The sequence below is a fragment of the Coregonus clupeaformis genome, chromosome 10, assembly GCF_020615455.1.
Source record: "Coregonus clupeaformis isolate EN_2021a chromosome 10, ASM2061545v1, whole genome shotgun sequence".
Lineage (NCBI taxonomy): Eukaryota > Metazoa > Chordata > Actinopteri > Salmoniformes > Salmonidae > Coregonus > Coregonus clupeaformis.
In genome coordinates this window covers 6,678,259-6,703,558 of record NC_059201.1, presented here as the reverse complement: position 1 = coordinate 6,703,558, position 25,300 = coordinate 6,678,259, and the positions used below count along the sequence as shown (strand labels likewise).

Here is a 25,300-nt window from a genome sequence, read left to right as displayed (position 1 = left end):
CAGCCCTACTCCCCAGCCCCATTCCCCAGCCCTACTCCCCAGCCCCATTCCCCAGCCCTACTCCCCCAGCCCCACTCCCCAGCCCTACTCCCCAGCCCCAGCCCTACTCCCCAGCCCCAGCCCTACTCCCCAGCCCTACTCCCCCAGCCCCATTCCCCAGCCCCCATTCCCCACTCCCCCCAGCCCTACTTCCCAGCCCCATTCCCCAGCCCTACTCCCCAGCCCCCATTCCCCAGCCCCTACTCCCCAGCCCCATTCCCCCAGCCCTACTCCCCAGCCCCCATTCCCCAGCCCTACTCCCCAGACCCCACTCCCCAGCCCCCAGCCCTACTCCCCAGCCCCACTCCCCAGCCCTACTCCCCAGCCCCTACTCCCCCAGCCCCCAGTCCCCCCTCCCCACTCCCCAGCCCCATTCCCCCAGCCCTACTCCCCCAGCCCCATTCCCCCAGCCTCCCCTACTCCCCCCAGCCCCCAGTCCCCCCTCCCACTCCCCCAGCCCTACTCCCCAGCCCCATTCCCCAGCCCTACTCCCCCAGCCCCCAGTCCCCCCTCCCACTCCCCCAGCCCTACTCTCCCAGCCCCATTCCCCCAGCCCTATTCCCAAAGCCCCACTCCCCAGCCCTACTCGACTAGCTTAATTCCAGATCTGTTTCTGCTTCCTTGCCAACTCCTGTGGTCATTGTAACACACAAACTGATATTGGATCATGCTAACACTCCCCAAACCCAGCTTTGCAAAAACACTCCAACTCACCTCACCTACAGTGACCTCTGCACCACCAGGCTACTGATATAACGTCTACACGTTATAGTGATTCCTTCACTATCCACAACCGTTGTTTCTTACTTCCTGATTTTGTTATATTTCAACATCTATCTATGTAATGTCTCCCATTCAGATGTTACAATATTAGTGTCATTACACCTTCCAATTGTCAATGTCAACATCATCGGTGAGGCACCTAATGTTGTTTTTTGCACTTATATGTTTATTTGATTTGTAGTGATTATTTATGTCCAAAATCCTGTTTCCTCACAAGCATTATGCACTGAGTGTAATTTTATTTATTTATTGATGAGAGAAAATCAATGGCTGCATTCTTCTTTTTCAGTTGTTTACATTTTCATGTATTTATTTATTGTTTTGCATCAGGGATTTTGTTGTCCTAATTTTTTATACAATTTGTATTTTATTTATGTTAACATTAACTGTATGTAAATATCTGACCTCTTGACACACTATACAAGGAAGAAACATCATTTGTATGAGTTCAAATGTTACCACTGTATCATGTAATGGTGCTGACTGATGTTTTACACTAGAGGGCGCTATTGTATTGTACCACACAGAACAGGGGTGTATTCATAATGCCGATTCTATTGCAAAACGTTTTGTAACGAAAACAAGAGTTTCTATTGGACAGATTCAGGTAGGTTCCTCCCCGTTTCGTTCCGTTTGGCTCCTAGAGTAAACGTTAAACTGTTTCCGTTGCAGAACTGGGTTGCGTTGAGCAGGGCACAACGTTGTGGAATGCTCAGATAGAAATATGTTATGTAGAACAAACATGCCTCTGACAACAAAGGAATCATGTCAGCTCTATTTATGACATTTCTTTCTGAAACATTCAACATTTGCCTACTGAATCTGAACATAGATATTCTATTGGTCTGGTACCGGATGCTGTTCACAATGACGATGACAGGGCATTAGTAAGCATAGAAATAGAATCTAGTACTTCTATTTCTTTGGCATTAAGACACAGGCTGGAGAACAGAACAATAATAGCTAAAGAACAAGCAATATGTCCACTAACTCAGAATCATTCCCCTGGCTGCAGCATGGAGCAAAACTAACCTATAGCCCCTTTCTTTCAGGGTCTGTCATGACATGTTTTTGTAGATTAACTATTGTATTTATTTGGTATTGCAGTGTTTATACTGTATTAAAATGCAATACCACCTACTAGGATACCTTTGAGAACAAAACCTCAGGTCAAATCTCAAATGGCACCCTAATCCCTATATAGTGCACTACTTTTCCCACAGTCTGGGTCAAAAGTAGTGCACTTCTTAAGGAATAGGGTGCCATTAGGGACGAAGCCTCAGTCACGGACCATGTGCATCTAGAAGTGTACAGATAGATCACTAGGGCATGCTTGTAATATAGTATGTATGGGTTGGATTGGATTTCAGTCCAAATGCAGATGTCTATCAGAGCATGAGGCTCAGATCAAAGGGACATATCACCCATAGAAACAGAATCTATAGGGATTCTAGTTATATGACATCACCACCACTCACCAATGACCTATCTCTCTCTCTCTATGGAAACTATCCAACTCAACAGCAACAGACGAGTTTGTTCCTTACTAGTTCCCTGGCAACTAGTTAGTTCCCTGTCAACTGAGGCTGCGTCCCGATTCTCCACCCTACCCTAAACGTGCACTTGTTCATTTCCCCTTCATGGATTGAAAAGGAAAGGACTGGTGTAAGAACTACGGTGAAACCGCACCTCAACCAGTCCAATTCTTATTTATTTTATCCATGGGGAGGAGTGTGCAAGTGCAAACTCAGGCAGAAGTGAACACTTGGGCAGAACTGGGACGCAATAGAGGCCCATGTTTGAACAGCCGCCATTCAATCCTCTGTGGCATTGAGAGGATTCTGCTCCAACTTCACGGTCTACTCTATTGGATGACTCGGCAGGTTCCATTTGATAAGCTATAAAATGGCAGCTCCTTAATATCTTAAGGTTTTATAGTGTTTATTTTGAATGTTCAGATCTCAGAATGTATTCTGTCCCCTCAAGTCTAGCATTAACTATATAACTACTAGGTCTTATGCTTGGATGTCATCCAGACATGTGTCATCAGTCAAACAGATAAATAATTGTTTTGTTGCCAATACAGCAAAAGACCAATGCCCTCTGGTGACTGGAGAAATAGAGGGTCATTCTTGTATGTTTTTCCGAATTAGCCTGGTCCCAGATATGTTTGTTTGTATTGTCTTACTAACTCCTATGGTCATTGTCAGGTGCACAAATGTTTGGCAAGACCGCATAAACAGATCTGGGATCAGGCTTGTTTCCGTAATGCTGAATCAGAAACAGACTCATTTATAAAAAATAAAAAAATAACAGTTTGTTTTTATATTGCATTATGTATTGTATCTGTGTACAATAAATATATTTAAGAAACAAATTAAGAAATAAAAAAAACTCACTGTTCAAAAACTGGCAATGTTGGCGTTTCAGTTTTTAATGCTGAATGATTTGTATAGGTTTTCATAAAAGCATAGCAGGTACCATTCCAAAGAACGTCAGAGTGCAGAGTAGAATAAGAGTTCATTGTGAAATGGAAATAGCCTTTATGAAGTCTATTTCTCATCCCCAAAACCCCCCCCCACACACACACACACACCATGAAGCAACACAAAGACAGAGAATTTGTAGTTTGAGCATTTCACATCTTTATTTCTGTAGTTTATTTTAACAATGTGGTGGCACCCAGGTCTACAGTCTTTCCAAAAACGTGCACAAAAGGTTTATTTCCTGCAAATAATAAAAAATAAAATCTGACTTCAGCAAAGAGCAGGAAACTAGTGTTAACTAATTTAAATCGCCCTTTTCGTTGTCTTAGTTTCAGCTTAACGACCATCCATAATATCTTAGTTTCTCTCCGCACACTTAGACACACACGCCTGTCATTATTCAGAACTCTATCCCCTTTGGTAAATAAAAAAGAAACAATTTAAAACAAATATTCCAACTATTTTTGTGGTATTATCAGTCTTTAAAGAAAAACGAGGATTGTCCTCTACTTCCTAGCCCTCGAGCCGAACCCCAACAACCTCCCGACCCCAGCAATATAGTCGACGTCCCAAATGGCACCCTATTGCGTTTATAGTGCACTATATAGGGACTAGTGTGCAATTTGGGACACACCCTGAACATATGACACGGGGTAAAAGGAAAGGTAGAAACTTAGGAATGACACGGAAACAAAAAGTTTCAGGTGAAATGTGTTTGCACGCCGGTTTTAAAGTATTTTCCATTAATGCAATATCCACGTCTTCTAGTACTGTTAGAGATGTTTGTCATACCCAAAATACCAGCAGTGACGATAGCACAAGCTCCATATTCCCCCTTTGGTGATGAACATTAAACCAAGGTGAGTTTTTGCAGATATTCAAATGGATAAAATGACTAGGGAATGGGGGAGGGGGTTTAAATATGCAGGGAAACAGTCAATCTATTTTTATTTTTGAGATTTATTTTTCGTTTTTTTCCCCCTTTTCCTTTTTAAAGAAAACAAAAATTGAACTTTTACAGAATTAAACCTTCAGATTATTCTCCTCTAGTCGTGACAGTATAAAGAAAGACTAGGAGAGCTTTCCATCGGCAAATTTATTTATCTATGAATAAATCTTTAAAAACTTCCAACAGGGACTTAAAAACCTCATTGTTTTCTTCGTAAAAACAATGAATTCAGATCAAATTAAATAAAAAAATCTGGTGGGTGGTGATTTTTTAACAAAACAAAAAAAAGAAATGAAAAAAGGTAAAAACTAAGTTGGATAGTTGCATTGACCACTTTAAAGGAGAGCCGAGTGATGGATCGATGGGTGGTAGAAGGTAAAAAGTGGGGAGGGGGGGTTAGTGCAGATCAGATCTATGTAGTCTGTTCTATCAGTTGGCCGCCAGTCCTGTCGCTTCGGATGAGAGCCTGGAGAGAGACACATTGAGAGATCGAAAGGGGGAGACAATAAGCCAAGCTGTGTGTTCCAAATCAGATCACACACACACGATAAAACCTTTTTACAATTTAAACCTTTTACAAACCTCACCGAAGCTTCTTACGATTCACAATGCAGAAACATCTACCCAATAGAGACAAACCCCTCTGTAGATTAAAATACCAAAACAGCTGAGAGGAATGACATCACATCCCAAGTCCTAAACAATGTATTCAACTTCTTTCCTGTCCTCTTAATTGTTGTCACTGACTTCTGACCAGTACTAAATGGGTCGTAAAGCAGCAGAGCGCAGCAGTTGAGCTCTGCTAAACAGACTATAGCCATGCAGTAGAGGTCTATGGCTCGATTCAAATCGTTGTTAACTACTTTAGTTACGATGACATCACTTTCCTGAAGTTGTACAGGTCCAATGACTCATAATGAGGAGGGGGATTTAATTAGATAACATACGATACCCGAGGATAAACTATTAAACGTGATCATGGCGCCCCAGTGAGACTAGTTTAACATCAAACATTTGACACTGAACGTGTTAAAACAAGGATATCAGCATTATAATAAACAGTTCACAACAAATGTAACCAGCTCCCACAGATAATACCCAGGTATGTCAAAGTCCACATTCAGATATTTTCCTCAAATAAATGAAATACAGTTTGAGATCTTAATATGATTATATTATTATGGCATGAGAGGTGTTACCTGAGCTCACAGCAAGAAGAGAAAACCAATCAAAAGCTTTTAATTAGTCAAGAAATGTGTCAGTCTGAGAACAGTGTCCATGCTGATAGAAATATCAGGGACTCAAGAGTCCTTGGGGAAGGTGAGAAACCAAGCAGTGGACCCACAACACATGGACGAGACCTCATGCCATATCTGGGCATTTAGCTTTTTTTTTGTGTGGCTTCTTTATTTTTTCTTTAAAAAAGTTAAGAAGCATGATGCACAGTCAGGTACAACAGCAGAGCAGGACTCAGTACAGACAATACTAAGCTTGATTACGTCCCAAATGGCACCCTATTCCGCATAGGGCCCTGGTCAAAAGTAGCACACTATATAGGAAATAGTGTCATTTGGGACGTACTTCATGTCTGTACTTCTACTACGGCTGTAGCGTTAGTAGGGGGAAAGCCTTCGCCTCTTAGACTTGGAGCCCAGCTCTGAGGAGAGCTTTGGCTCAGGATTGGCTGAGTGGGCGGGTTTACTGGAGGAGACAACATGGAGGGCCAGGAGGGGGAGGGGCTTAAGACTGAGCAGACTGGAGACAGTAGGGGAGCTGGGGGGGAGGGAGGAGTCAGAGGGGGAGGGAGCGCCAGGAGGAACCAACAAGGACAGAGAGATGGAGGAAGGGGGCGCCAAACAGGAGGAAGAAGAGGAGGAGGAGGAGGAAGCAGTAGAGGAGGTAGCAGCAGGAGAGGAGGTGGTAGTAGTGAAGAGAAGAGGAGGGCAGAGGAGGCTGGTGCTGTGGGTCTGTTCAGGGTTCGAGGAGGAGGGTTTAGAGGACTCTACGCTGTAGAAACAACAGAGACAAGAAGGAAAAAGAGGGACAGTCGGGACGGTTACAGGACAGGCTGGTGGGGAGGGAGGGAGGTTACAGGACAGGCTGGTGGGGAGGGAGGGAGGTTACAGGACAGGCTGGTGGGTATGGAGGGAGGGAGGTTACAGGACAGGCTGGTGGGTATGGAGGGAGGGAGGTTACAGGACAGGCTGGTGGGGGAGGGAGGGAGGTTACAGGACAGGCTGGTGGGGAGGGAGGGAGGTTACAGGACAGGCTGGTGGGGAGGGGAGGGAGGTTACAGGACAGGCTGGTGGGTATGGAGGGAGGGAGGTTACAGGACAGGCTGGTGGGGAGGGAGGGAGGTTACAGGACAGGCTGGTGGGTATGGAGGGAGGGAGGTTACAGGACAGGCTGGTGGGGAGGGAGGTTACAGGACAGGCTGGTGGGGAGGGAGGTTACAGGACAGGCCGGTGGGTATGGAGGGAGGGAGGTTACAGGACAGGCTGGTGGGGAGGGAGGTTACAGGACAGGCTGGTGGGGAGGGAGGGAGGTTACAGGACAGGCTGGTGGGTATGGAGGGAGGGAGGTTACAGGACAGGCTGGTGGGGAGGGAGGGAGGTTACAGGACAGGCTGGTGGGGAGGGGAGGGAGGTTACAGGACAGGCTGGTGGGGGAGGGAGGGAGGTTACAGGACAGGCTGGTGGGGAGGGAGGGAGGTTACAGGACAGGCTGGTGGGGAGGGAGGGAGGTTACAGGACAGGCTGGTGGGGAGGGAGGGAGGTTACAGGACAGGCTGGTGGGGAGGGAGGGAGGTTACAGGACAGGCTGGTGGGGAGGGAGGGAGGTTACAGGACAGGCTGGTGGGGAGAGGAGGGGTAACAGACAGACTGACAGTCAGGAGGGAGAGGAGGGGTAACAGACAGACTGACAGTCAGGAGGGAGAGGAGGGGGTAACAGACAGACTGACAGTCAGGAGGGAGAGGAGGGGTAACAGACAGACTGACAGTCAGGAGGGAGAGGAGGGGTAACAGAGACTGACAGTCAGGAGGGAGAGGAGGGGTAACAGACAGACTGACAGTCAGGAGGGAGAGGAGGGGTAACAGACAGACTGACAGTCAGGAGGGAGAGGAGGGGTAACAGACAGACTGACAGTCAGGAGGGAGAGGAGGGGTAACAGACAGACTGACAGTCAGGAGGGAGAGGTAACAGACAGACTGACAGTCAGGGGGGAGAGGAGGGGTAACAGACAGACTGACAGTCAGGAGGGAGAGGAGGGTATCAGACAGACTGACAGTCAGGGGGAGAGGAGGGTAACAGACAGACTGACAGTCAGGAGGGAGAGGAGGGGGTAACAGACAGACTGACAGTCAGGAGGGAGAGGAGGGGTAACAGACAGACTGACAGTCAGGAGGGAGAGGAGGGGTAACAGACAGACTGACAGTCAGGAGGGAGAGGAGGGGTAACAGACAGACTGACAGTCAGGAGGGAGAGGAGGGGTAACAGACAGACTGACAGTCAGGAGGGAGAGGAGGGGTATCAGACAGACTGACAGTCAGGGGGGGAGAGGAGGGGTAACAGACAGACTGACAGTCAGGAGGGAGAGGAGGGGTAACAGACAGACTGACAGTCAGGAGGGAGAGGAGGGGTAACAGACAGACTGACAGTCAGGAGGGAGAGGAGGGGTAACAGACAGACTGACAGTCAGGGGGGAGAGGAGGGGTAACAGACAGACTGACAGTCAGGAGGGAGAGGAGGGGTATCAGACAGACTGACAGTCAGGGAGGGAGAGGAGGGGTAACAGACAGACTGACAGTCAGGAGGGAGAGGAGGGGTAACAGACAGACTGACAGTCAGGAGGGAGAGGAGGGGTAACAGACAGACTGACAGTCAGGGAGGGAGAGGAGGGGTAACATAGACAGACTGACAGTCAGGAGGGAGAGGAGGGGTAACAGACAGACTGACAGTCAGGAGGGAGAGGAGGGGTATCAGACAGACTGACAGTCAGGGGGGAGAGGAGGGGTAACAGACAGACTGACAGTCAGGGGGGAGAGGAGGGGTAACAGACAGACTGACAGTCAGGAGGGAGAGGTAACAGACAGACTGACAGTCAGGGAGGGGGTAACAGACAGACTGACAGTCAGGAGGGAGAGGAGGGGTAACAGACAGACTGACAGTCAGGAGGGAGAGGAGGGGTAACAGACAGACTGACAGTCAGGAGGGAGAGGAGGGGTATCAGACAGACTGACAGTCAGGAGGGAGAGGAGGGGTATCAGACAGACTGACAGTCAGGAGGGAGAGGAGGGGTATCAGACAGACTGACAGTCAGGAGGGAGAGGAGGGGTAACAGACAGACTGACAGTCAGGGAGGGAGAGGAGGGGTAACAGACAGACTGACAGTCAGGAGGGAGAGGTAACAGACAGACTGACAGTCAGGGGGGGGTAACAGACAGACTGACAGCCAGGGAGGGAGAGGAGGGGTAACATAGACAGACTGACAGTCAGGAGGGAGAGGAGGGGTAACAGACAGACTGACAGTCAGGAGGGAGAGGAGGGGTAACAGACAGACTGACAGTCAGGAGGGAGAGGTAACAGACAGACTGACAGTCAGGGAGGGGTAACAGACAGACTGACAGTCAGGGAGGGAGAGGAGGGGTAACATAGACAGACTGACAGTCAGGAGGGAGAGGAGGGGTAACAGACAGACTGACAGTCAGGGAGGGAGAGGAGGGGTAACAGACAGACTGACAGTCAGGAGGGAGAGGTAACAGACAGACTGACAGTCAGGGAGGGGTAACAGACAGACTGACAGTCAGGAGGGAGAGGAGGGGTAACAGACAGACTGACAGTCAGGAGGGAGAGGAGGGGTAACAGACAGACTGACAGTCAGGAGGGAGAGGAGGGGTAACAGACAGACTGACAGTCAGGAGGGAGAGGAGGGGTAACAGACAGACTGACAGTCAGGAGGGAGAGGTAACAGACAGACTGACAGTCAGGGGGGAGAGGAGGGGTAACAGACAGACTGACAGTCAGGAGGGAGAGGAGGGGTATCAGACAGACTGACAGTCAGGGGGGAGAGGAGGGGTAACAGACAGACTGACAGTCAGGAGGGAGAGGAGGGGTAACAGACAGACTGACAGTCAGGAGGGAGAGGAGGGGTAACAGACAGACTGACAGTCAGGAGGGAGAGGAGGGGTAACAGACAGACTGACAGTCAGGAGGAGAGAGGAGGGGTAACAGACAGACTGACAGTCAGGAGGGAGAGGAGGGGTAACAGACAGACTGACAGTCAGGAGGGAGAGGAGGGGTATCAGACAGACTGACAGTCAGGGGGAGAGGAGGGGTAACAGACAGACTGACAGTCAGGAGGGAGAGGGAGGGGTAACAGACAGACTGACAGTCAGGAGGGAGAGGAGGGGTAACAGACAGACTGACAGTCAGGAGGGAGAGGAGGGGTAACAGACAGACTGACAGTCAGGGGGAGAGGAGGGTAACAGACAGACTGACAGTCAGGAGGGAGAGGAGGGGTATCAGACAGACTGACAGTCAGGGAGGGAGAGGAGGGGGTAACAGACAGACTGACAGTCAGGAGGGAGAGGAGGGGTAACAGACAGACTGACAGTCAGGAGGGAGAGGAGGGGTAACAGACAGACTGACAGTCAGGGAGGGAGAGGAGGGGTAACATAGACAGACTGACAGTCAGGAGGGAGAGGAGGGGTAACAGACAGACTGACAGTCAGGAGGGAGAGGAGGGGTATCAGACAGACTGACAGTCAGGGGGAGAGGAGGGGGTAACAGACAGACTGACAGTCAGGGGGAGAGGAGGGGTAACAGACAGACTGACAGTCAGGAGGGAGAGGTAACAGACAGACTGACAGTCAGGGAGGGGTAACAGACAGACTGACAGTCAGGAGGGAGAGGAGGGGTAACAGACAGACTGACAGTCAGGAGGGAGAGGAGGGGTAACAGACAGACTGACAGTCAGGAGGGAGAGGAGGGGTATCAGACAGACTGACAGTCAGGAGGGAGAGGAGGGGTAACAGACAGACTGACAGTCAGGGAGGGAGAGGAGGGGTAACAGACAGACTGACAGTCAGGAGGGAGAGGTAACAGACAGACTGACAGTCAGGGAGGGGTAACAGACAGACTGACAGTCAGGGAGGGAGAGGAGGGGTAACATAGACAGACTGACAGTCAGGAGGGAGAGGAGGGGTAACAGACAGACTGACAGTCAGGAGGGAGAGGAGGGGTAACAGACAGACTGACAGTCAGGAGGAGAGGTAACAGACAGACTGACAGTCAGGGAGGGGTAACAGACAGACTGACAGTCAGGGAGGGAGAGGAGGGGTAACATAGACAGACTGACAGTCAGGAGGGAGAGGAGGGGTAACAGACAGACTGACAGTCAGGGAGGGAGAGGAGGGGTAACAGACAGACTGACAGTCAGGAGGGAGAGGTAACAGACAGACTGACAGTCAGGGAGGGGTACCAGACAGACTGACAGTCAGGAGGGAGAGGAGGGGTAACAGACAGACTGACAGTCAGGAGGGAGAGGAGGGGTATCAGACAGACTGACAGTCAGGAGGGAGAGGAGGGGTATCAGACAGACTGACAGTCAGGAGGGAGAGGAGGGGTAACAGACAGACTGACAGTCAGGAGGGAGAGGAGGGGTATCAGACAGACTGACAGTCAGGAGGGAGAGGAGGGGTAACAGACAGACTGACAGTCAGGAGGGAGAGGAGGGGTAACAGACAGACTGACAGTCAGGAGGGAGAGGAGGGGTAACAGACAGACTGACAGTCAGGAGGGAGAGGAGGGGTAACAGACAGACTGACAGTCAGGAGGGGAGAGGAGGGGTAACAGACAGACTGACAGTCAGGAGGGAGAGGAGGGGTAACAGACAGACTGACAGTCATGAGGGGGTGAGGGGGTAACAGACAGACTGACAGTCAGGAGGGAGAGGAGGGGTAACAGACAGACTGACAGTCATGAGGGGGTGAGAGTCTGATAGACAAGGCAATAGGAGAACTAGGCATAGTAGCCACCAGTGAGTACACGGGGAGATGACATCATTAGAAGTCTGACTCATGTTTCAAGAGACAATGTGCGTGTTTGAGATAGACAATGTTGCAGCCGGACTGCGCAGAATCGCTGATCTACAAATCACCTTGAATTCCAAATACCTACTCATTATGTGATCAAGATGAGTGATTATGTGCATTGTCTTGTTTAAACTGATCCCCACAAACACACTAAACTATTCAGCAGTGAGCCAGTACAATAACAGTACATGATATAGAGGTTGGTGGAGGAGGTTAGGCAGTCAGTCGAACACAAAACACTGAACACATTGTACTGTAGGCAGATGGACTGGGAGGTGCCCAAATGTCAACGGCCCAAGTACAGTGGTGTGGGGCGGTGGGTGGATTCTCTGTTCTACAGAAAATACCAAAAGGGGCACGGTAGAATACTAGGCTACTCCAGTTCTGGGGAGCGGCAGGCTTTTGTTCCAACCCAGCTCCGTGTTAGTTAGTGTTGGGCCAGATCAAAAGCCCGCTGCACCAACCAACTGTGGTGATCCAGGACCAGACACCAAAAATCAAAGAATGTCCCAGAACCCGAAGTCCACCGGTTGGAGGAGGGAACATGCAGGAAGGGAGTCCTCCAATTGGGGAAACCTCCATCCTAGGAATTTTGGGAACTTTTCTGGAATTTTGCAACGCCAAGTTGATCTATCCCCTGACTCTAGAAGGACAACAGATGGTAGTTGGTTAAAAAGCTTGTTGTAACTGTGATGTTGTGTCTGACCTGGCGTTGATGAGGTACTCTGCCAGGCTGATGGAGGCGGCGGAACCAGTGATGGTGACCTGTCTGTCCGCGGAGCCCTCCACGGGGTTGGCTATCTTTATCTGGGCACCCGACATCTGCCGGATCTCATTGATCTTAGAACCCTGGCGACCGATGATGCAGCCAATCAACTAGGGGAGAGAGAACCAGGAAGTCAATTAAGCCAACCAACTAGAGTGGATTTGATTTGATAGTGTGAACTGTCCAATCACTTGATGGAAATGGGAAGGGTCAGAGTCATCACTGTGGAAATACTTACATCATTTGGAATGGTCATCTCATGGGAGCTAGTTTGGGCAGAGGCATCCATCCCTCCTAAATCAACAACACAAAAATACAAATATGTATAAATAAACAACCAGGACCAAGAGGAACATGGCACTATTCATTATATTTAAACACCATTATTGAGGTGGCATGTTCATTACAACAAAATGTTTTTGTCAAGGATTCCTTTTTTTTTTTTTTTTATCAGTGTGACACACTAGCGATGGCCTAACAGCCAAAACATTTGTCTTTCACACCTGTTGTCTCAATGAATCAAAAAATATATATATAAAAAAATATAAAAAAGCAAATAACTGAGTGAAACCTACGACTGATCTCATTTTGGTCCACACACCAGTTCTGAGCGCAGCGGTTTCAATAACCTTTTATCTTTTCTTTTTTTTTTCTTTAAAAAGGATTGTATGGTTAAGTCCCTAGTACCTTGGAACCCCTGGTTGTTGGGGGCCATGGGAAAGGGACTCTGCTGCATTGCCAGCTGGTGTAGCTTGGTGAGCTGTGGAGAGATGGAGGCAGAGGAAGACTGTGAGAGCAAGAGGGGGGGAGAGAAACGGAAAAGGAAAGAGACGGTAAAAGAAGCATGGTCAGTACAGTACCGAAACCATTTCATTCACCATTCAGACACGCATAACAGCAGTTGGAGTCGTTTCCTTTAGGAACCAAATGGAAACAGGGAGGGACTAAAAAATGCTCATTTACGATTGGTAAAACCTTTTCGGTTGCAATGCACGGCATGCGCTAATGAACAAGACCCAGTTGTCTTGACCAGTTAGCCCGTCTTATCCTAAAACTATTGCTCTAAAATGGACCATTGTGGTGTGGCTTGTGGAATCATTCTTCGTTTTATTCATTTATACCCCATGGTCTTTCCACTGTAGCTCAGGAGAACTCGGACTCAGTTTGGAATGTTTGCTTGCAGTCTTCTGGCAGATGGATAGGACACTACGTATGTAGTAGGAGATCTCTCGTGGCCCCTACCAAAACCAACCAGGGCCATGGTATAATCAACACAGTATCACTGAGACAGTAATACAAGGCTTATCCTAAACTAACACCTCAATCCTAAACCCATAGTGATATGCTGAGGATGTGAGTTGTTAATGCACCAGCAAACTGTTAATTCACTAGACAACTGTTAATATACAGCAAACTGTTAATACACTTGATGGTAGGGGGGACAGGTATTGTAGAGAAGGGTTGGTAGGGAGGATAGGTATTGTAGAGAAGGGTTGGTAGGGAGGACAGGTATTGTAGAGAAGGGTTGGTAGGGAGGACAGGTATTGTAGGGTAGAGAAGGGTTGGTAGGGAGGATAGGTATTGTAGGGTAGAGAAGGGTTGGTAGGGAGGATAGGTATTGTAGAGAAGGGTTGGTAGGGAGGACAGGTATTGTAGGGTAGAAAAGGGTTGGTAGGGAGGATAGGTATTGTAGAGAAGGGTTGGTAGGGAGGACAGGTATTGTAGGGTAGAGAAGGGTTGGTAGGGAGGATAGGTATTGTAGAGAAGGGTTGGTAGGGAGGATAGGTATTGTAGAGAAGGGTTGGTAGGGAGGACAGGTATTGTAGAGAAGGGTTGGTAGGGAGGATAGGTATTGTAGAGAAGGGTTGGTAGGGAGGACAGGTATTGTTGAGAAGGGTTGGTAGGGAGGATAGGTATTGTAGAGAAGGGTTGGTAGGGAGGACAGGTATTGTAGAGAAGGGTTGGTAGGGAGGATAGGTATTGTAGAGAAGGGTTGGTAGGGAGGACAGGTATTGTAGGGTAGAGAAGGGTTGGTAGGGAGGATAGGTATTGTAGGGTAGAGAAGGGTTGGTAGGGAGGATAGGTATTGTAGAGAAGGGTTGGTAGGGAGGACAGGTATTATAGGGTAGAGACGGGTTGGTAGGGAGGATAGGTATTGTAGAGAAGGGTTGGTAGGGAGGATAGGTATTGTAGGGTAGAGAAGGGTTGGTAGGGAGGATAGGTATTGTAGGGTAGAGACGGGTTGGTAGGGAGGATAGGTATTGTAGGGTAGAGAAGGGTTGGTAGGGAGGACAGGTATTGTAGGGTAGAGAAGGGTTGGTAGGGAGGACAGGTATTGTAGGGTAGAGAAGGGTTGGTAGGGAGGACAGGTATTGTAGGGTAGAGAAGGGTTGGTAGGGAGGACAGGTATTGTAGGGTAGAGAAGGGTTGGTAGGGAGGACAGGTATTGTAGGGTAGAGAAGGGTTGGTAGGGAGGACAGGTATTGTAGGGTAGAGAAGGGTTGGTAGGGAGGACAGGTATTGTAGGGTAGAGAAGGGTTGGTAGGGAGGACAGGTATTGTAGGGTAGAGAAGGGTTGGTAGGGAGGACAGGTATTGTAGGGTAGAGAAGGGTTGGTAGGGAGGACAGGTATTGTAGGGTAGAGAAGGGTTGGTAGGGAGGACAGGTATTGTAGGGTAGAGAAGGGTTGGTAGGGAGGACAGGTATTGTAGGGTAGAGAAGGGTTGGTAGGGAGGACAGGTATTGTAGGGTAGAGAAGGGTTGGTAGGGAGGACAGGTATTATAGGGTAGAGACGGGTTGGTAGGGAGGACAGGTATTGTAGGGTAGAGACGGGTTGGTAGGGAGGATAGGTATTGTAGGGTAGAGACGGGTTGGTAGGGAGGATAGGTATTGTAGAGTAGAGAAGGGTTGGTAGGGAGGACAGGTATTGTAGGGTAGAGAAGGGTTGGTAGGGAGGACAGGTATTGTAGGGTGGAGAAGGGTTGGTAGGATAGGGAGCATATTGAAGCCCAGTGAGCGTAGAGAAGGCATGGTAGGTCAGAGAGGATAGGAACACCGGAAGCAGCAATGGAAAGGTGACAACAGAACATCACTTACATCTGGCTGGGGTATGGCATGTTGTCCTTGAACGGCGTACGCCTGAAACAACAACAAAGTGTTCATAGGCATCCCATTAACATCTCGACTCACAGCCACAAGAGCCGCTTGTGCTTCTACACACACAGGCCGTGTGCGTCCCAAATGGCAGCCTATTCACTTCAGTGCACTACTTGTGACCACAACCCCTGGTCTAAAGTAGTGCACTATAAAGGGAATAAGGTGCCATTTGGGAAACACTCATACTACCACGACCACCTCTGAACTCTCTTTATAACTACATTTGGAAGTTGTATTCTTGTACAAAGTATCCACATTATCTGGAAAGATACATTTTCAAGAGATATTAAAGCAATCGAAAACACAGAAAACAGGGTGGAGGGAGGGTGGGTGGGTGGAGGGAGGGTGGGATTGGGTGGGTGGAGGGAGGGTGGAGGGAGGGATGGGTGGAGGGAGGTCTACTCTTTAGATCCCATCAGTAACATAACAACAAAGTCTGGGGAAAAGGATTAAACTTGGTGGTGAAAAGGCAAAAAATCAATAAGACAATTTTGTTGAACTTGTAATTTCCCAGTAAAAATATAAAAAGGACAGATGATAGATCAACTACACGTCATTTTATTCTCCCAGAAACCCCCCAACCGCCTTTCAAGCCCCGGTAGGTTGATCAAATGATCTCCTGAATAAAAAAATTTTGCAAACATACCTGTCCTCCTGCGAAGATGACAGGGGATCCTGAAGGTTTGGGTCGGTATGGGATGGTGACCCCCTTAGGGGGAGACTGTAGGACACACAAGAGGGGAGGAGAGAAGGAGAATGGGTTTAATTCAACAAACCCTTTTGTAGAATTGAACAAGAGATACTATTACCAAAGAGAATGCAAGGGTCATTTCTCAATTAAGAAAATGTATATTTATGATGAATTAAATAGATGAATGATCTGAGGATAGTACTTACACTTACCTCGAGCATAACCACGCAGATCTGCTTGACACACTCGATAATGGACTGGGGGGTCCCTGCGATGGTGATGGCCCGTTCTGTTGAGTTAGGAAGCATGTCTCCTGCCACCTGAACCTGAGCACCTGTCGACTGGAGAGGACAGAGAGAGAGAGACAGATGCAGGTTGACTGGTCGACTTCAGTTGCTACAATGTGCAAATAGCCTTGTAAGTTCAACAAAATTGTCTTATTGATTTTTTTGCCTTTTCACCACCAAGTTTTTTTATCCTTTTCCCCCAGACTTTGTTGTTATGTTACTGATGGCATCTCAAGAGTAGACCTCCCTCCATCCCTCCACCCACCGGTGTTACTGTTTCTGGGAGAATGAATCGAATCCTGGGAGAAGACCAAAGCCTCTGCCAGGCAGTGTATGGTTCTCATAATGAAGACATTTAGCTATTATATCTGTTTTCGATTGCTTTAATATATCTTTAAAAATGTATTATACAAATACATTTTATGTATGGTGTTGATAATTTCATTACAATGTACTATGATTTTTTTTTTTATTGAGATGTCTGAGATTCTATATTGATTGAGTTTCAAGTGACGATCAGGGGGTCATTAGTTGGATTCCATTCTACATAATCATTCATGGTCTTCCACCAACCTCTCTGATTTCTTTGATCTTACAGCCTCCCTTGCCGATCAGGGAACCACACTGGCTGGCTGGCACCACGATGCGGAGGGTGACCGGGGGCTTGCTGGTGGCCGTGCTGTTCGTCATGGAGCTGCTGATATCCTGGGAGACAAAAAGGGGAGATTCGTAAAGTTATTACTTACTCTCCAGCTCCACTTTTAACCACAATAGTAGATGGATGTGTAGGTGTTCAGTCACTCTGAGGACAACTAAAACTTGAAAGAAAAAAAAACGGAGGTATTGTTAAATAAATAAAAAATTCAATTTTTTCTTTAAGAGCAGCTGAACACGTCTCCAGTCTGTTCATCTATCCTGCGCCTTGGCTGGACTGAGATGTAGCAACATCATATTTCATACAGATGCCATAATGACAAAATGAACAATCTGTCCAATCCAGGACAGTGTTACCACAAGTTACCTCTTCCAGCTTTTCGATGATCATGGAGAATGCTTTGAAGATGGCGGTGGTGGGGCCTGCCAGAGTGATGATCCTCTCAGGACAGTTCCCCTCTGAGATGTTGATGCGAGCCCCGCTCTGGACACCACAGGGGAGGAGACGGGAAATTAGGCGATCAGGAAAAATTTACTTTCCAGCGGCAGCAACTGCACAAACAAAAATGTGTGTGTGTGTGTGTGTGCTTCTCACCTCTTCTCTCATCTTCTTCACAGATTCACCTTTCTTGCCAATGATGCTTCCAACTTCCTAAAAGAGAAACACAGATGAATGAACAATCATTCCAACCGATAATGTGAAAAAGGCATGTGGACCATTAATAGAGGTGGTTTGGTGAACCATGCTTAATGAGTAACCTGGTCTGAGACCTGAAGACTTGTGCTTGCTCCCCGAGCTAATGTCTAAGAGGCTTTAGCTCAGCGGGCCAAAACATTTTTGTTGCACCCTACTGTCACCTGCTGTGGTAGGTCACACACACATTGCCGTGCATCAGCAATCTAATGGTCATGGTGACATTGCCTAGCCTTTAGCTCAGCGGGCTAACACTCAGTCGCGCCTTCTGTGGGAGGTCACTCACCTTGCCGTGCATCAGCAATCTAATGGTGAGGGTGACATTGAGTCCTCCTTCAATCACACCGGAGTCCATAACTAGCACTGGATGGGAGTAGCTACTGCTGAAGGGGTCACAACTGGGGGTCTTTGGTCACAACGGTGGGATCTGGAGGTCAGACGAGAACAGTAAGACATTTTAGAATAGTGCAAAGGAAGAAGAGTTAAGAGAGTATAGGGCAGGAGACAGGTAGCTTAGTGGGTAAGAGCGTTGTGCCAGTAACCGAAAGGTCGCTGGTTCTAATCCCCGAGCCGACTAGGTGAAAAATCTGTCGATGTGCCCTTAAGCAAGGCACTTAACCCTAATTGCTCGTGTAAGTCGCTCTGGATAAGAGCGTCTGCTAAAATGACTAAAATGAGAACAATCGAGTACATCGCTGGGTTTTGGTTTTTACCCATCAGCCTATGACGTGGCACGCTAATACCAATTAGCAAGCGAGCTATTGATCTCAAGAAACTTGATAGCATATTACTGTTTACACCGGGGTTTGTTAAACTATGGGTCGGAACACCAAGTGGGCCCTGGGCATGTAAGAGGTGGGTCACGAGTTATGAGAATACATCTATAAAATCACACAGAATTTCTTTTTAAATTGGGTCATGGGAGGAGGTTACATTTTTTCAATTGGGTCTGGAAACTGAAACAATAGAAGAACCCATGGTTTACAAGTAAGCTGCTGAAACCATCCACATAATGTCAGGTTTCTTTCAGCGGTAGCTACTTTTAGTTCAATGGAGGAGATTTATGTGGACACTTATACAAGCATAACACCTGATCTAAACTGATTTGCCATTATTATAAGAGGGAAACGAATACATTTGCAAAACAAGAACGTAGCTAAGTATCTCAACTCCACCGTAGCATCGTGTGGAGTTGAGATATGATTGGCTAACAAGAATGGGGCCTTCTAGTGTGAGGTTGTTGCATGCATGATTATAATTAGTACTGTATCATGATTCATGCAAAGTAACCTGCCTTTAGACTAAAAGTAACAATCTAACTTCGTTGGAGTGGTCATCATAGCAATGATTCATGTTCACGTGCATCTTTAAGCTTGCTAGTAACTTAGCACACTTAGCTGGCTACCTACACAGAGATACATTTCGCTAGCTAGCATGTTAGGCTAACTAACAAGCTAGTTAAATGGTCCCAAGAGTGAATCCCGAGCGAAACAAACTTGCTATTCAAGTTCGTGAATGAATGGACAATGTAAATGTAAATGTGTCCGATTACTTGGCTGCAATGAATTCAACTTCACTCATAACTAGCTGCATGCAGTTGAGCCAGTAACCGGCCGGCGCCCTCCAGTCTAGCATTTAGCTAGCTATCTTTATGACCTAGCGTAGCATACTAACTGGGTGGCTAGCATCCGTATGGGGAGCATGTGGAGCTTTATCGTATGAATGACTGTCCATTTGTCATTCACGCTAGCAATTTTTCAAGAATATACATCGGTTTCATATCCGCTACAAAACACCCGAACATTGATCATTTACAAATTGACACGCTTAAATAGCAGCCAATTGACTGATAAATAAGATCGTGCTGGCTTTATTATGAGCTGCGTGCATAGTAGTGCGGCCTGGCAAATTCACGTGAAGCCTGACTGTGTGTGCTGCTAGCTAGCAAGATGCGGTGTGCGTTTCTTTTACATTTTATTGCACACAAATATATAGATTAAATATTCTTACCTGATCCGTGTTTTGAGATGTGTTGTCGGGGGGAGGGTGGGGTAGAAGGGGAGAGGTTCGGGAGGGTAGAAACCCGGGGGAGAGTTTTAAAAGGATTCGGGGAAGAGTGATAGCGTGAGATCAGGCGCTCCACTGCTTTACACAAAGACAACAGAACTAGACCCTCTGAACTTCCCCCTTTCACCGAACCCTCCCACAGCTGTGATAAACCCGCCTATCTGGCTACAATGAAACAAACTGCGCACAAAGTTACAGTAGGCGATAGTAAATGTGATGTTACAAAGCTCTGCATGTTGCAATTAGCTGTTACAATGTAACAAACTACTCGAGAAATTACATTGGAATTGTTACAGTATCACATCAAGGTAAAAAATATGTTCACGTGAATATAAATGTAGCCAATATTTTTCTCTGTCAGAGCGGAAATATAAAGTCAAACCGATAAATATTGTGTTGATGTAAATACAGTACTACACATTTCAATGATTCCAGTATTAAAATCAATATTTATTTGATTTTTTACTGGGGAAATTCCACACATCTCACTTGTTCAGCTATATCCTATATATTATTTCTATTTGGAAATATATCAACCATTTGAAATATAATTTCTCATCAGTGTAAAGGTACAATATTATACATGATAGTGCATAGTCATGAGGATATGCATACATTCATTGGCCTCTATCCCTAAATGTTAAGACTATGAAGTCATAATTGTGTTAATTATACATACTTTTGTTACAGTGTTATACAAATTCATATTCAAAATGTTTTGTTTTTTTCTTCCATTCTTAATAATAGTCCCCCATCCCAACCACAACACATTCCTTAACCTCATTGCAACTTTAAATGGAAAATGTCCTCTTCTTCTATTTTAATTCAAGATGTCTTTCTGACACTGTGTTGGATGTTGTTGGTGACATCACTGGGTGACATTTACTCCTCATCACTGCTGCTGCTGCTACTACTGCTTGAAGAGTGCTGGGGAGGAAAAAACATTTTAACATTGACATTTTGGTTATTTAGCAGACCCTCTTATCCAGAGTGACTTACAGTCAGTGCATTCAACTAGGTAAGACAACCACATATCACAGTTGCAAGTTTCTCAATAAAGAAGCTGTCGGTGAAATCCGTGCTAGTAAGAGCTAGTACATAAGTCGTTATCTCAACGACTTAATAAAGAAAGGCAGCACCACTCACACGACAAAACAAGAAGAAAATAGGTTGACAGATAACCTCGGAAACCCAGAAATAAAATATTGCATCAGATGCTCAATTAAGTTCTGGGGGGGTAGATGTGTTTGAAAAGATACTAGCAGAAGCAGGGCGAGAGCTCTACCCCTCTCTCTCTTTGCAAGTTACGGGCAAGCCTATGGGCCAAATGTCCCTTCCCCCTTCCGAAATTCAGCACCTGCGCCATCGTGATTTCTCCAAATGATCAGAGACTAAAAATCAACTGGGAACAAAGCAACTGGGAACTGGGAAATCTCAGACTTCCGAGCAATCAAGACAATTTGGACCTCGGGGGGGAAAAATTAGCTCAGACTGGGAAAAATAATGTTAAACGGTCATCCAACTAGGAAACTCTGGCATCTTTCTAGCGCTCTAACTTTTCGACCTGAAGATCACTAACTTTTCGACCTGAAGATCACCCAGCCCATCTGTTGACAGATGCTACAATACCAGTTATGTTACGTGCGTCAGTCTGCAAGAGATTAGTTGTCAGATGAGAAAAGGACTAATGCAAACAACAAACACAAACAGAGCCTGATTCACACAAAGACAGCATCTCACTCTCACACAACAAAATAAAAATAAAATAGTTTGGCAGCAGGATGAGAAACACAGAAATAAACCAAAAACAAAGAGTTGGGTACACACACATTATTAGTTCTCAGGGCAAGAACCTCGATTTCCAGTCTTCCTAGTCGTGTGATGAACAAAACATGTGAGTATGTTAACACGAGGCAAACAGGACAGTAAAATACCTCAGAGGGGACCAGACTCTACTCAGAGTACACACAGTAGCTAGATCCCAAATCAATTAAATTTATTTATAAAGCCCTTTTTACATCAGCAGATGTCACAAAGTGCTATACAGAAACCCAGCCTAAAACCCCCAAACAGCAAGCAATGCAGATGTAGAAGCACAGTGACACACACAAATGGCACCCTATTCCCTAATGCACTCCTTTTGACCATAGCCCTAAGGGCACTATAGGGAATTTGGTGCTATTTGGGACACACAGAGTGAGTCATGGAACCATCAGTGGGAGGAACCGTCACCTGTCAACCGCACTCAAAATCCACAGACCCTCCCTGTTATTGACTGACACACAAACAAACACACTATACACACACACAAACAGAGACACCCACCTTCCTGTGGCCTCCATGATGCTTCAGGTGTTTATCGGCTTTGTGGGCCTTCTTCGCCTTCTTCGCCTTCTTCATCATCTTCTTTTGCGCCTTGTGTCCAACGACCCCCATCCCGACTCCCGCCACACCCCCAGCCATGCCTGGATGCATGCCCCCGGGGTAAACTCCACCTGGGTGGACCCCACCAGGGTAGGGGCCTGGGTGGACTCCTGGGTAACCAGGTACACCTGGTCCAGCTGGATAAGGGTGTTGTCCTCCTGGGTGTTGTCCATAGGGCATTGATCCCGGAGGCATGGCTGGATTCATACCAGGAGCCATACCGGGAGCCATACCGGATCCCGGAGGCATGGCTGGATTCATACCAGGAGCCATACCGGGGGGATAGGCAGGGTTTGTGCCAGGCGCGTACATGGGGTTCTGGCCTTGGGGGTGTGCTGGGTTTGGACCAGCAGGGAATGCGGGGTTGTAGGCAGGGGGGAAGGCCGGGTTCTGTCCAGGGGGACCTGAACAGGATTTCACAAACATTGTAATATATCTGACTGATATAACTTTGGCGATAACATGAACATAGCTATGGCATAATACAGTATTAGTACAGTCTACTTACCTTGGCTAGGCCACATCTTATGTCCTGAATATGAGTATGAAAAAGTGGTGATCTCAGATGATCTCCTGGAAGAAACAAAAGCAAAGTACTTTAAACAAAAACGAAAAGAAGACAAGTACAATGATATGTAACTTATTCATAGTCCAGTTATTATCTAGCCTATTCTATTGACAGCAACATCGAGTGGATGTATCACCACCACCTTTCCACGATACACATAACATGACCAGGTTAGTCCACTATAGGGCTTGGTCAATTATAACAAAATATCGGCAATAACTATACAATAATATGATTCTATAAGAAATACTGTCGATTAGCCTATGTAGATAACACATGTAATGCTTATCAACGATCTACAGTTTGACTTTCATACCTGCGGTAGCTTCTTGATGTCGATCTCAGAAAGTTTCTCACGAATTCGTTGCAGTTTCTCTTCCGGATAGGCGTGGGACTAGTAGGGAAATACAATCCTCAGAATTGGTCAGCAAGCCCCGCCCGTCTATAAAATGATGGGTGTGCTCTCTCACCAGCATTATCTTATATTATTTATTGCGCTGATGCGTTTGTATTGTTGGTAATGGAAAGATAAACAAACCTAGGAAAAGATGCATCATCATTCAACTCAACAATACTGCGTTTTAGGCTATTGCGCAATTGGACGATACAGTCGAGAAAGTGGATTTCAATAGGGGTACTTTAGGTGCGCAGTGTGCGCACACAACTCTATGGGTAGGCCTATTGGACATAATGCGTAAAAGTGTTGTAAAATATGCGCTTATCACCAGACAAGCCCATAACAAGAATGATAATGAACATACGTGCTACAGTAATATGCGAGAATGTTTATTTTTTTTTTAAAACGAGACATAGACAAAGATTCAGATTCTGCGGTCTTGGAGAAATGTAGATGACGACCTAGCACCAAATCGAATTGGGTTCCTCAATGTCTAGGCTATTGCAGTGATTTGGTCCCTTTATTGTAGATGTTTTTAAGCCTCCCACCTCACCGAGGTAAAATTAGTTTTATATTGGATACTCGGTTTTCTCTTGTCAATAGCTATTCAACCAATCATGACTATGATATGATATATTCTGAATCAGGGGTGGATGGAGAAAAATCCACCGTTTTTTTATATATATATTTTTTATAATAAGATTTCAGATTTCAATCTTCAATAGCTACTAGACAAAGCGTGCCATAACTATGAAGATGATACACTACATGGCCAAACGCATGTGGACACCCCTTCAAATTAGTGGATTCGGCTATTTCAGCCACACCCATTGCTGACAGGTGTATAAAATCGGGCAGACATGCAATCTCCATAGACAAACATTGGAAGTAGAATGGCCCGTACTGAAGAGCTCAGTGACTTTCAACGTGACACCGTCATAGGGATGGCAGATTTCCAACAAGTCAGTTTGTCAAATTTCTGCCCTGCTAGAGCTGCCCCGGTCAACTGTAAGTGCTGTTATTGTGAAGTGGAAACGCCTAGGAGCAACAACGACGTAGCCCCGAAGTGGTAGGCCACACAAGCTCACAGAACGAGACCGCCGAGTGCTGAAGTGCATAGCGTGTAAAAATCGTCTGTCCTCGGTTGCAACACTCACTACCGAGTTCCAAACTACCTTTGGAAGCAACGTCAGCACAATAACTGCTAGTTGGGAGCTTTATGAAATGGGTTTCCATGGCCGAGCAGCCGCACACAAGCCTAAGATCACCATGCGCAATGCCAAACGTCGGCTGGAGTGATGTAAAGCTCGCTGCCATTGGACTCTGGAGCAGTGGAAACTCATTCTCTGGAGTGATGAATCACGCTTCACCATCTGGCAGTCCGACGGACGAATTTGGGTTTGACGGATGCCAGGAGAACGCTACCTGCCCAAATCCATAGTGCCAACTGTAAAGTTTGGTGGAGGAGGAATAATGGCCTGGAGCTGTTTTTCATGGTTCAGGCTTCTTAGTTCCAGTGAAGGGAAATCTTAACGCTACAGCATACAATTACATTCTAGACGATTCTGTGCTTCCAACTTTGTGGCAACAGTTTGGGGAAGGTCTTTTCCTGTTTCAGCATGACAATGCCCCCATGCACAAATCGAGGTCCATACAGAAATGTTTTTTTGAGATCGGTGTGGAAGAACTTGACTTGCCTGCACATAGCCCTGACCTCAACCCCATCGAACACCTTTGGGATGAATTGGAACGCCGACTGCGAGCCAGGCCTAATCACCCAACATCAGTGCCCGACCTCACTAATGCTCTTGTGGCTGAATGGAAGCAAATCCCAGCAGCAATGTTCCAACATCTAGTGGAAAGCCTTCACAGAAGAATGGAGGCTTTTATAGCAGCAAAGGTGGGACACACTCCATATTAATTCCAATGGTTTTGAAATGAGATGTTCGACATGCAGGTGTCCACATACTTTTGGCCATGTACATTCCAAATCAGTGGAGGATGGACAAACATTATTTATTATTTTTTTTGCTTTCAATCTTCAATAGCTATTGAACGAAGCATGCCATGACTATGAAAATGATATATTCTGAATCGGGGGAGGATGGAAGAAAATCCTCAGGTTATTTTGCTGTTGAAATTATGATTAGATAATCTTTTAAGCCTGGATTTTTGTCCATCCTCTCCCGATTCAGAATATATCATTTTCATAGTCATGGCATGCTTGGTTCAATAGCTATTGAC

General features: G+C 46.6%; 2 protein-coding genes across 10 annotated transcripts; both read right to left on the bottom strand.

The window, feature by feature from the left end:
• Window positions 1-3,443: 3,443 nt before the first annotated feature.
• On the bottom strand, window positions 3,444-19,771 carry LOC121574804 (poly(rC)-binding protein 2). Of its 9 annotated transcripts, none has more exons than XM_041887386.2 (12): window positions 19,611-19,771; window positions 17,887-18,027; window positions 17,502-17,558; window positions 17,274-17,390; window positions 16,826-16,957; window positions 16,172-16,306; window positions 15,921-15,995; window positions 15,215-15,256; window positions 12,805-12,904; window positions 12,356-12,417; window positions 12,058-12,227; window positions 3,444-4,723 (listed from the first exon to the last, which is right to left on the bottom strand). In XM_041887386.2, exons 2-12 carry the CDS (start codon window positions 17,953-17,955, stop codon window positions 4,687-4,689), a joined length of 996 nt encoding a protein of 331 aa, XP_041743320.1. In that variant the 5' UTR covers window positions 17,956-18,027; window positions 19,611-19,771; the 3' UTR covers window positions 3,444-4,686. The 9 variants fall into 9 exon arrangements, with proteins under 9 accessions (XP_041743320.1, XP_041743322.1, XP_041743324.1 ...); XM_041887388.2 differs by having other exon boundaries at window positions 12,356-12,411; XM_041887390.2 differs by having other exon boundaries at window positions 12,805-12,877.
• Window positions 19,772-20,093: 322 nt separating this feature from the next.
• Window positions 20,094-23,084, bottom strand: prr13 (proline rich 13). Its single transcript, XM_041887396.2, has 4 exons — window positions 22,976-23,084; window positions 22,600-22,664; window positions 21,993-22,495; window positions 20,094-20,594 (listed from the first exon to the last, which is right to left on the bottom strand). The coding sequence occupies exons 2-4, from the start codon at window positions 22,613-22,615 to the stop codon at window positions 20,550-20,552; spliced, it is 564 nt and encodes a 187-aa protein (XP_041743330.2). The 5' UTR covers window positions 22,616-22,664; window positions 22,976-23,084; the 3' UTR covers window positions 20,094-20,549.
• Window positions 23,085-25,300: the final 2,216 nt, after the last annotated feature.

Bases quoted from the DNA above. Each gene is read 5' to 3' on its own strand.
- LOC121574804 (XM_041887386.2), bottom strand. From the start codon at position 17,955: ATGGACTCCGGTGTGATTGAAGGAGGACTCAATGTCACCCTCACCATT. The intron at 16,958-17,273 runs GTAACTTGTGGT...TTTGTCTCCCAG, and splicing joins TCATCGAAAAGCTGGAAGAG to GATATCAGCAGCTCCATGAC. The intron at 12,228-12,355 runs GTAAGTATTTCC...TCTCTCCCCTAG, and splicing joins AGATGACCATTCCAAATGAT to TTGATTGGCTGCATCATCGG.
- prr13 (XM_041887396.2), bottom strand. The intron at 20,595-21,992 runs GTGGGTGTCTCT...TTTCCTCCCCAG, and splicing joins ATCATGGAGGCCACAGGAAG to CACTCTTCAAGCAGTAGTAG.